The sequence below is a fragment of the Sinocyclocheilus rhinocerous genome, unplaced genomic scaffold (genome assembly GCF_001515625.1).
Source record: "Sinocyclocheilus rhinocerous isolate Xijiao unplaced genomic scaffold, SAMN03320098_v1.1 scaffold835, whole genome shotgun sequence".
NCBI classification, from domain to species: domain Eukaryota; kingdom Metazoa; phylum Chordata; class Actinopteri; order Cypriniformes; family Cyprinidae; genus Sinocyclocheilus; species Sinocyclocheilus rhinocerous.
In genome coordinates this window covers 1,061,555-1,073,296 of record NW_015647431.1, presented here as the reverse complement: position 1 = coordinate 1,073,296, position 11,742 = coordinate 1,061,555, and the positions used below count along the sequence as shown (strand labels likewise).

General features: G+C 35.8%; 1 protein-coding gene across 1 annotated transcript in view; it reads left to right on the top strand.

The window, feature by feature from the left end:
- Positions 1-11,742, top strand: part of LOC107709051 (neurobeachin-like protein 1) — a 62,029-nt gene that overhangs the window by 13,762 nt on the left and 36,525 nt on the right. The window contains 6 exon segments of the mRNA XM_016513443.1: positions 3,398-3,479; positions 4,475-4,602; positions 5,996-6,078; positions 6,544-6,629; positions 6,962-7,277; positions 7,359-7,465. Coding sequence (XP_016368929.1) covers positions 3,398-3,479; positions 4,475-4,602; positions 5,996-6,078; positions 6,544-6,629; positions 6,962-7,277; positions 7,359-7,465 — 802 coding nt within the window.

Here is an 11,742-nt window from a genome sequence, read left to right as displayed (position 1 = left end):
AAGCTAAATTTAATGGTTTAATATTAGAGACACATCACATGATTGTTTTGGTTATGTGTCTGTTTGTGTACATGCATGTCTGTGGATAATGAGCCGTATTTAACGGATGCCCTGCCATCAAGGTCACGTTCTGATGCAAGTGAGCGGCAATACAGAGAAAATCCAGCGAGCCTAGTCTCTGTGTATGTGTGTGTGCATGGAAAATAAATTGAAGAGGCTAGAACTAGATAAAAGTGGGAAATAAGACCGTTACAGAGGCTGAAGGACAGAAAGAGGGAGAGTGTTGAAGGATTTATGTGGCGGTAGTGCAGAGTGTGTGGCATGAGAAAATCACTCTAGCTCTCCCAGATGTGGTCATGTGATCATGCAGTGCTTAGACTGTCAGATGACATTATGTAATGCGGAGCGAGAGGAGACCCAGGAACCGACAGACAGAAAGAGAGATGGGATTGTAATGGGTTTATTCATCTCTCTCCTTCACAGCTGTGCTGTTCTCACACAGATCTGCTTCATTACTGTACAGTTCTTTAACTCTTTCTGGTGCTGGAAAAACACACTCTTCTAGTGCATTATTTGCCTTCACAGTCACGACTGCAGAATTACAAATCCCTGAGGTGCTGTTAAGGACTAAGTCACCCAAAAATGACAGTTCTGTCATCAATTATGCCTTCAAACCCCATATGTTGGTCTTCATTTTCAATGCAATTAGTTCCCAGGGGATTCAAGCATCACAAAAGCTCCATATAAGTATCATAATCAATATATATGAACCATTTTATAATGGTTTTGCATTTATAATAGAACTGTGTTGAAAAAGGGCTGTTTAATTGATTCTCATTTTGATGAACTAAAATTGATTCTTAAATTCCAAGAATCAATCTATTAGTCTATGCTGTTTTCAGTTAGTGCATGAACTAAACTGAGCTAGAAAAGCAGCATTTTGCTAAATATATGTAATATATTACATATTCATAATTTTTTCTTAACCTGTTCTTCCATATTTCATGTATCTTTGAACAAATCAGTCATGAAAACAATAACATGAAAACATGTTTTTATAACAGTCACCAGTTAAATGTTTATATTTGAAAAAACAAACCAGTAGAAATGTAATTATATCTTTAAAAAGTTGTTATTATAATGTGCCTGCCTTAAATCCAATTGAAACTTTTGTATACAAAGCAGTTGTTAATTTTAACCTTTAATGTTATAGTAATATACCAAGTGATTGACTATAAAATCAGTTTAAAATCCAGTTGAGATCAGAATTGAATCGAATCGCAAACTATGAATCGTTAATGGAATTGCAAGTTTGCGAATTGTGAATGGAATTGCAAGTTTGTTCATTGAATCGCAAGTTTGTGAATTGTGAATGGAATTGCAAGTTTGTTCATTGAATCGCAAGTTTGTGAATTGTGAATGGAATTGCAAGTTTGTTCATTGAATCGCAAGTTTGTGAATTGTGAATGGAATTGCAAGTTTGTTCATTGAATCGCAAGTTTGTGAATTGTGAATGGAATTGCAAGTTTGTTCATTGAATCGCAAGTTTGTAAATCAAAATGCAAGTTTGTGAATCGAATCACAAGTTTGTGAATTGTGAATGGAATCGCAAGTTTGTTCATTGAATCGCAAGCTTGTGAACCAAATAACAATATTTCTCATTTCTAACTGTTTTGCATTTGTTCTGCAGGTTGGAGGAGACGCCGCCCGTCATGACGCTGTTACCTGATAACATCCTGCAGGTGTTGCGTCTGCAGCTGCTGCAGTGTGTGCAGAAAGCATCTGAGGGACTGGAGCCCGAGCAGCAGACGCTGGCGCTCCTGCTCCTCAAATTCCTCATCGTCACCTGCAGGTCAGACTCTGAGACGTCACACCAGTGGCCTGCACTTTATGACTAAGAAAAAACAGATTACAGAAACAGATCAGTATTCGAGCTAAATACGCAAACTAACTGAAGTAAAAGAGTGATTTGAACTGTTTGGAAATAAGAGTCTCTTATGAAAATATGAAGTGCATTGAATCTCAGTAAAAACAGAAACTGGACACCTGTGATCCTGCTCAATGTTTCATGAGTTCTCTGAGCACCTGCTGCTGAGGGTTCATGCCTGGTTTCTACTTTCAGTGACATATCAAGACTTTTACACCGCAAAAAAATGCTTTTCTTACTTAGAGTTATAAGTAAATAATCTTATTTCAAACTGAAAACAAGATTTTTTTTTTTGCTTACCCCAATGGCAGATTATTTTGCTTGTTTTAAGGAAAAACTCACTTAATTTTGACTTATTTTTTCTGAAAACAAGACAATAATTTTTACTTGTCTAGAAAATGCTTGTTGATTTAAGAATTTTTAGATATTTGGACTAGAAACAAGACAAAAACTCTAAGTAAGAAAAGCATTTTTTGCAGTGTAGGTTCCAACAGTGCGATTACTCGAATGGCAGCTGCTACTCATATGTACACACACACACACACACTTAATGCGGACATCCTTTATTACTCCATTATTTAAGTTTATTTAACATGACTCTAGTCAAAACTTTTAAATATATTGTTAAGTTTTGGTTGTTTACAGTTTTTAAAAGTAAAAGAGACATTTTTTCAGACATTACCATTCAAAAGTTTGGGGTAAGTCATTTTTTAGAATTTTTATTTATTTATTTATTTTATTATTTTTTTTATTTATTCAGCATAATTTTATACAAAGATGCATTAAATTGATCAAAGTAACAGTCAAATAAATGCTGTTCTTTTGAACTTTCTATTGAAAGAATAGAAAAATCATGGTTTTCCACAAAAATATTAAACGGTTTTAACAATGATAATAATCAGAAATGTTTCATGAGCAGCAAATCAGCATATTAGAATGATTTCTGAAGGATCTTGTGACACTGAAGACTGGAGTAATGATGCTGAAAATTCAGCTTTGATCACAGGAATAAACTACATTTTAAAATATATTAAAATAGTAAACAGCTTTTTTAAATTGTAAAAATATTTCAGAATATTATTGTTTTGACTGTACTTTTTAACACAGCCTTGGCGAGCATAAGAGATTTCTTTCAAAAACATTTAAGAAATCTAACCGTCCCCAAACTTTTGAACAGTAGTGTAGCTCCTGGGGCAATTTTGTCTTCAGAGAACATATTTCACATGCATGTCTACTCAGTGAGATGTTGTAATTTGTGCACACACAGACTCTGTAGCGTTCAGCAGCAGTCAGTGTGTGATTTATGATCATAGGGCTGGCAGGGGAATCTCTCTGACAGCTAGAACTAATGGTCCTGTCATACGGCGGTCTATCTAATACAGCTTCAAACACACACACACACACACACACACACACACACACACACACAGAGTTTCTCCACATTGACAGCTGTGTGATGTGTCTTGACAGGAACCTGTCAAATGTGGAAGAGATCGGCGCCTGTTCCTACATAAACCACATCATCACCATGACAACGCTTTACATCCAGCAGGTCTGAAACTTGCTCCAAAATCAAGTTTTCTGTTTATCCATTTATTTTTGTACTTTGTCACCATTATTTAATGGTTGTCAAACTGGCCTATGTTTTCCCTCTTCCTCTCGCACTTCCTCTTCCTTGGCTCTTCCCTATTCTTTTTTTCTTCATTTTACTATTAATTCTTCTGCCTTTTCTTTCTTATTTCTTTTTCCATGCCCCTTTCCTCTTCTCAATCTCTTCTTTTTCCTATCATGTCCTGTTCCTTTTCTTTACTTTTTCCTTTCCTTTCCTTTTTTCTTCCCTTCCTCTTCCTCTTCCTTTTTCTGTTTTCCTCTTCTCTTCTCTATTTCCATGTTTCTCTCTTCTTTCTTGAGGAAGCCTAGAGGAAAGGGATGTGGAAAATAAAATGTTAGGGCAGAGGAAATGACAGGAGCATTTTCCTCTTCCATCTCCTCTCCTCTTTTTTTTGTTTTCCTCTTCCTCTTCCACTTTATTTTCCTGTCATTTATTCTTCTTTTTCCTTTTCCACATCCCTTTCTTCTAGTCTTTCTCTTCCTTTTCTGGTCGTTTCCTCTCCCTTTCCATTTTCCTTCCTTTTTAACAGGAATATAAAAAGGAAGAATAAAAGCATTTTCCTCTTCCCTTTCCTCTCCTCTTTTTTTGTTTTCCATTTTCTTTACCTTTCCTTTTCCTCTTCCCTTTCCTCTTCCTTTCTCTGCATTCTTCTTCTCTTTTCTTTTTCCATTGAATTATTATTATTCCACAATTATTATTATTATTGTTTCCTCTTCTTCCATCCTTTTATTGTTCCGTCTTTCTGTTTTCCTCTTTCTCTTCCTTTTCTTTTTTCTCTTCCCTTCCCTTTTCTCTTACTCTTACTCTTATTTCTTTTTCTTCTCCTCTCTCTTTCCTCTTTCATTTTCTCTGCTCTTTATTGTCCTTTCTGTTTCACCTTTTTTTTCTCTTCTCCTCAGTATTAAAGTAAATCCACTCTTTTTCTCTCTGTTTAGCTGAAGAGTAAGACGAAAGAGAAGGAGCTGGCTGATCAGACACAAGCCGAGGAGTTTGTCCGTCACGCTTTGGCCTTCTGTGAGACTCTGTATGATCCCTATCACAACTGGAGGCATCGCATTCATGGGTGAGATATGCAACCAATGCCGATCCCACAGCTGAAGCTGACGTACAAATGGCAGCTTTTCAGAAATAACTGGAATATTTCTCTTTGATGGCACGATGTGTCTTTCTAGACTTTCACCCAGTTGTCTAACGGGGAACATTTCTTCATTGCATGCAAAAAATGCATTGTATGTAAACATCACAACTGTCAAATGCCAGTCATGCTTCAATAAGAGGACTTCACGGCCTCAGTTGTTAATCTCTTTGTACGAGCATGTACCAATCCAGTATGCACCTCCTCATGCACACTGAATAGGGCATTCTTAGGCTGCTAATCTGTAGAATAAACCGGTGTTGTTTGGAGAGCTGCTCTGTTTAAAATAGCGATGCAGAGTCAACGTTAAATCAAAACCATTCACTGAAAAAGGAAATCATTTACTTTCTTAATAAATACTCCTGGGCTTCTTGTGAATGATTTGTCAGTGCATGTTATTTTAAAGAAAAAATGTTTGTTTTATTAATCTTTTATCAAAATGTTTTACATTTTTACCGTCACTCAGAAGTACAATACATTATCTGCAGTAAAATGCTTTGTAAATGTTGTTGCTTTAAGTTATTTGACACCACAATAATGACAGGCCAGTGGAGAATCTGTATGTGAAGGTTTATGTTATAAGTTATGGTATACATGTTGCTAACCCAAAGTGCAGTTGAATCCAGTGCAGTTCCCTGTTATTCAGTAACGTGAGCCACACAGATACACACTGTCAAATGAGGCGAACACACACATATACAGTGAAAAACACAGTTGTGTTTGACCAATAAACACTTGTAGTCTGGTTCTACAAGTTCTGTGAAGAGCTGTTTGTCTCTCCACTCTGTGTGTGTGAGAGTGTGTGTGTGTTTCAAAGGTTATTTGAGGGCAGGTAATATGGCTGGATAAAATGCCACTGAAAATAATAACATATTGGGGGAAAAAGGCTCCTGAATTGATTTTTTTTTTTCAATGTTATCCAACACTTTATATTGTTTTATTATTTAAATGAATACATTACGGTTAATACATTGACTATTATTTATTTATTTATTCCTTCCTCCCTTAAAATTTTTTTTAAAAATGAAAACAATCAATAAAATACTTAAAGATAAATAAAACACACAAAAAAAATTCAATGTTTTAGTTGTTTTCCTGCATGCCATGTGACCATTTCTTGACATCAGAGAACCGTGAACATGCGAATGTGTTGTTAAATTATTGAAAGATTGATTTAAAATCTTGGGGAGTACTTCAAGTAAATATATTAGGTCAAATGTGTTTGACTGACAAAAATGGCAGGATCCATGATTGTGTGATATTATATTGAAGTGTGAGTAATGGGTCTGTTTAACTGGTTTGTGTTTGTTTGCTCTTGCAGACAGCAGCTCAGTACTGTGGAGAGAAGCAGACAGAAGTTTAAAGCCGCAGCGCTCACTGTAGAGTTTGTGCCCTTCTTCTACCGTAAGTCTCTCTCTCTCTCTCTCTCTCTGGATGAACCCTGTGGGGCATGTGGCTTGTTTATTTACTGATCAAATCTGCTGTTTATCATTTGGCTTTCAGCGATGGCACATAACTAGCGCTCTCTAAACAAAGCAGCCTCAGTGTTCCTGTTGTTAGAAACTCACACTGCTTATCTGTGTGTTGATCACTGAAGTGTCACTCTGTTTCTGAGTGTACCTGTGAGTTAATGTGAGTTAATGCTCTCGATACTTTAGCCTACAGCACTGAGCAACTAATGAAAATTAATGAAACTAATGACAAAAAAAACCTTTGAGGGGCTCTGTACTGAAAAGACTGAGGACAGTAAAGTGTAACCGGAAGCATGCAAGAAAATAATTCAGCATGTTTTTGTTGTTGACATGTTATTTGCATGAAAAACAGACACCTCTTCATTAATTCATTCATTTGTGTGTGTGTGTGTTTCAGAATGTTTTCAGGAGAGTGAGCACCTGAAGGACAGTCTTAAATGTTGTCTTTTGCACCTGTTCGGAGCCATCGTCGCAGGTGGACAGGTGAGATCATGCCACAGCAGTAAAAGAATAGTGCTGAAGTTTCAGATAAAATGGTAAAATGAAATTATGGTTCACTTTCTGTTAACTGTTGAAATGAAATCTCCACCAATCACAATTTGGAATGCTAAAAATCGCATTGCTAAAAAATGTAATGTAGTGTGCAAACAAATACACACACACACACAAAATGGAAAATAATTGCAAGAATGAAGACAAATCACAATTTCGTATAAAAAAAAAAATACATAAAAGAAAACATTGCAATTCCATATATAAATAATTTTAGGAAAGAAGACCAATTGCATTTCTGTATGCAAATAATTGGAAGAAAGAGGACAATGGAGGTGCTGCTGGGAGTGTTGGGTGCCGGCGAGTGTCTGAGCGGAGGTGGAGACGGAGAGGACTGGGACAGCGAGGCTCCCGACAGGAAGGCGCTGTTGACTCTGGGCTGTTTGCGGGAGGTGGTGCACCGGCTCCTGGCCAGCAGCTCCGATCAGAGACAGGTGGAGATCAGCTCAGTGCTGGAGAGCTACTTCAAACTGCTCAACTCGGACCCCGCCGCCACAGCGCAGGTCAAAGGTCACCCATCACCGCCCCGCTCTCAGCACTGGGAGAGCCGCTTTGTGGCGTTACAGGTGAACATGCTCGGTGAGTAGATTTGTCACTCGTGTCGTGTTCTTTAATCTTGACCGCTTCTCTCTTCTGAATCCTTTTCTCCGTTCCACTCAGAAACTATTCAGGACATGTTTGAGTGCAGCGACCGTCCCGTCCTGCAGGCCATCTTCCTCAACAGTAACTGCTTTGAGCATCTGACCAGACTCCTGCAGAACAGTAAGGTGAGCTCCTCTACAGATGCCACATTTCCTGACCATCATGCATTTGGGTTTATTCAGTTCTGAGTCGAAATAGAGCTCAACAATGACTTTGTCAGGTCCCTTTGTTTTGGGAGCATTCATAGAAATTTTCCCTTCAGAGAAATCTTCAAAGAAAGTCTTCTTTTGTCAGGTCCCTTTGTTTTGGGAGCATTCATCCCTTCAGAGAAATCTTCAAAGAAAGTCTTCTAAACCTCTCCGAGATGAATCAATATTTGATTCACAGCAAAAAAGCATTTGAAAATTGTGTCTTTTTTGATGAAACAAATGCAGTACTCTTCCTATAAACCATTGTGAATACTTCAAGAAGACACGAAAACCCAGATAATAATGTATTTTCTTATCAGACAACACCCCTGCTGTCTTTTATGCTCAAATAAAAAAAAAGAAAATTATTTTATTCAGCAAAGATGCATTAAGTTGATCAAAAGTGGCAGTAAAAACATTTATAATGTTTTAAAATATTTCTATTTCAAATAAATGCTGTTCTTTTGAACTTTGTTCATCAAAGAATCCTGTACAGTTTCCATCAAAATATAAACGACACAACTGTTTTCAACATTGATAATAATCAGAAATGATACTTGAGCAGCAAATCAGCATATTAGAATGATTTCTGAAGATCATGTGACACTGAAGACTGGAGTAATGATGCTGAAAATTCAGCTTTGCATCACAGAAATAAATTACATTTTGAAATATATTCAAATTGAAAACTTCAATTTATAATATTTAAATTATAATAATATTTCACAATATTACAGTTTTTACTGTATTTCTGATCAAATAAATGCAGCCTTGGTGAGCACAAAAGTCTTCTTTCAAAAACATAAAAAGATCTTACTGATCCCAAACTTTTGAACAATAATTTAGCCTTCATTAGCCTGAAAAAATATATAATTATAACAATTTATTACCCTTTTAAAAATATAATTATCTGATCCTAAACGGTGAACGTATATTTGGATGCAAATTAGTTCCCTAAGCCTTAACATACTAATATTCAGCAGGTAATTGTAGTCCAGTCATACTGACTTCTACATAATTTATCTTAAAAATAATGGTAGATCTCCAATGGAAGATGGATATGTTATCTCTAATAGATGTGGAGATTTTTGATTGGATTCTTCCAAAACCCAACAGTTGAGCTCTATTGACACTATATGACTTTTACAGGATGTTAATGACCTGCTGCCTTATATATTGTAATGTTTGTCAGGAATATCCTTGTTTGTTGTAGATCCTGTCAGAATCTAAAGATAGATTTGCTAATTGTCATTTAACCGACAGTGTGTTCAGTTGGAGGATTTATTCTCGCCAGCCAGTTTCTTGTGCAAATGTTTACAATCCTGGTTTTTTTTTAATCTTTGCCTTAAAAGAACAGTTTGTTTTGTGCATATTTGTGTGTTTCAGATTAACTGTTTCTTTATGATGTATGTTGCTATTAAAACTGTCACCTTATCACCTTACAGCATGTACATGTATCAGAACTGCAGCACTGCCTTCTATCCATGCATGTTTCTGTCCTTTAGCGACAGAACATTTAGGCACTTAGGGTCACGACCTTTGACCTCCTACCTTTTAACCTTAACCCTTTGCACTTTCCTCTCATCTGCCCGTCTGTGCTTGCTGCGGTCGGCTCCGTCCGGCAGCTGGTTAACGCTAGGTGCACAGCTGCAGACAAGGACCAGAAAGATTTAACCAACAGGTTACTGACAGGAGAGAGTGAGATTCAGGTACCGCCCACCTGTGCCTGTCGCTCCCGCTCACCACGCCCCCCGCCGCCCACATGACCACTCCAGGACAAGATCACAGTCCTCTCTCTGTCTCTCTCTCACCTGAGCAGGGTCACTATGAGTCACAAAGTCACGTATAAACCAAACTTATCGGTGATATACCGTTGATACGAGCAAATGGAATTGTATTTTTAATAATTAGAATTTGTTTATTTTTGTTTTTCATCGGAACTTACATGACAACATTTTAAGAAACTTTGAATAGCCGAGAACAATATCTACAGTGATCCAATATAATGTAAATATAATATGTAAAATATATAATAATAGAAATAATATATCAATGTAAATACATTTTAAATAATATTTTTATAAAATAAACAAAAACATGTTTTTATGTAGTATAATTAATGTTATTATTGTATAATTAATGTAGGTTATAAATATATTATAAACAATCCAATTTAATAATAGGAAATAACATGTACAGGAAATGTACTTTTATATGAAATGTGTATTTTTACAAGATTTACACAGAATTCCTGGATGTAATATATATATATATAATATAATTAATAATGTTATATAATAATATATACTGTATTGCATAAAAAAATATATGAATATAAAATAGTTTTAATATATTATAAAGTGTATAATATATACAAAAAAATAGACACACACATGTATATATATATATATATATATAATGAACACTCCATTTTAATAATGCTAAATAAAACATTTTTATCTTGTTTATAATATAAATTTAGAATTTAGATAATAATGAATATATTATAAAGTTTGTAAAAAAATTCTAAAACATAAAAAATTAAATATAATAGTGGAAAATAACATGTACATGATATTGCTGAAATTCAACTTAACTTAAATTTTTGTAATTACATTATTATAGTGTAATACTGGCCTGTCACTAGTTTCACATTTAAATTAACTTTCTCAGTTGTATTTGGATACAATACTACATTTTTGCTTATATTACCCACTCATATTTGCATTTGCACCATGACCTGACAACACAGAGTGTCATATCCAAATATTCTATCACCATAAGTGACCGGCCCTGCTCTCTTTCATAAGGCATTCAATGCTTCCTTGTTGCAGAAGCAGAACAATTATAAGTCCATCTCTTCATGTAAAGTGCTCTGAATGTAGAAGCTTGTAATGGAGTGGTCTTTAGATTATTTACTCAGTCATGCTTTCAATAATCATCTCATTCTATTTATTTTGCTTTGCTTGTTTCCCTCCCGTTTCCTCTGGTGGTTTGGTAACAGGGTCGGAATGCTGTGACTTGAGATTATCGACCTATAGCTGTGTGCTTTACGCTGTATAGAAGTACCTCCTTGATTTCATGTCTTCTTCTGTTTATTGCTGCTCAGTGTTTGTCACTCTCCAGCCAGTCTTTGTCATTTTCTTATACATAATGAACTAGCCAGTGGACTGTATTCCGCCAGGAGACACATTTTTTCATGTCATCTTCATGAATGAAAAGTGTATCTTTAATGTGAATTTTACTGCACAGCTGTAACTAATCTCACTCCAGCCAGGGAACCAAAGTTGGCAACCCTGTGTACATATTAGGGGTGCAACGGTTCTCGGTAAAAAATCAAACCGTAGTATGTGGGACCGGTGCTGCGGGCGCTCCTGGGGATGGTGCGCAAACAGGGCCTGGAGAGCGCCATGCAATACTTTGATCTGTCGCCGCCCATGGCTGGCATCGCCGTGCCGACCATCCTCCGTTGGCCAGGCTCCGCCTTCAGCTTCTTTGCTTGGCTCTCATTGGACCAAGATCAGCTAGGCCCGCCCAGTAAAGGAGAGAAGAGGAAACAGCTGTATAGGTGAGAATGGAAATAAGAGATTAGTGGTGTGATGGTGATTTTGGTAGGAAGGGAAGATAAAGGAATTAGGATTGGGGGAAACAAACTGTTTTTCAGCCTTTTATTCTATTTATTAAGTAAGTTTAATAAATAAGTTGTTATATACACTACTGCTCAGAATTTTGAGGTTAGTAGAATTTTAAAAAATGTTTTTGAAAAGTCCCTTCTGCTCACTAATTTAATTTTAAAAAATGCAATAAAAACGGTAATATTGTGAAATATTATTACAATTTTATATAGCTGTTTTCTATTTGAATATATTTTAAAATGTAGCTTATTCCTGTGATGTAAAGCTGAATTTTCAGCATCATTACTCCAGTCTTCAGTGTCACATGATCCTTCAGAAATCATTCTGATATGCTGATTTGCTGCTCAAGAAACATTTCTTTTTATTATTATTGAAAAGGTTTTTTGAAAACTATTTTTTGTGAAAACCATAATACAGTTTTTGGATTGTTTAATGAATAGAAAGGTCAAAAGAAATCTCGTGTAAGATTAAAAATGCATTTACAGTCACTTTTGTTCCATTTAATGCATCCTTGCTGAATAAAAGTATAATTTTAGTAACCCCAAACTAGTGTTTTTGCACCAAGATATATTTTTTTGT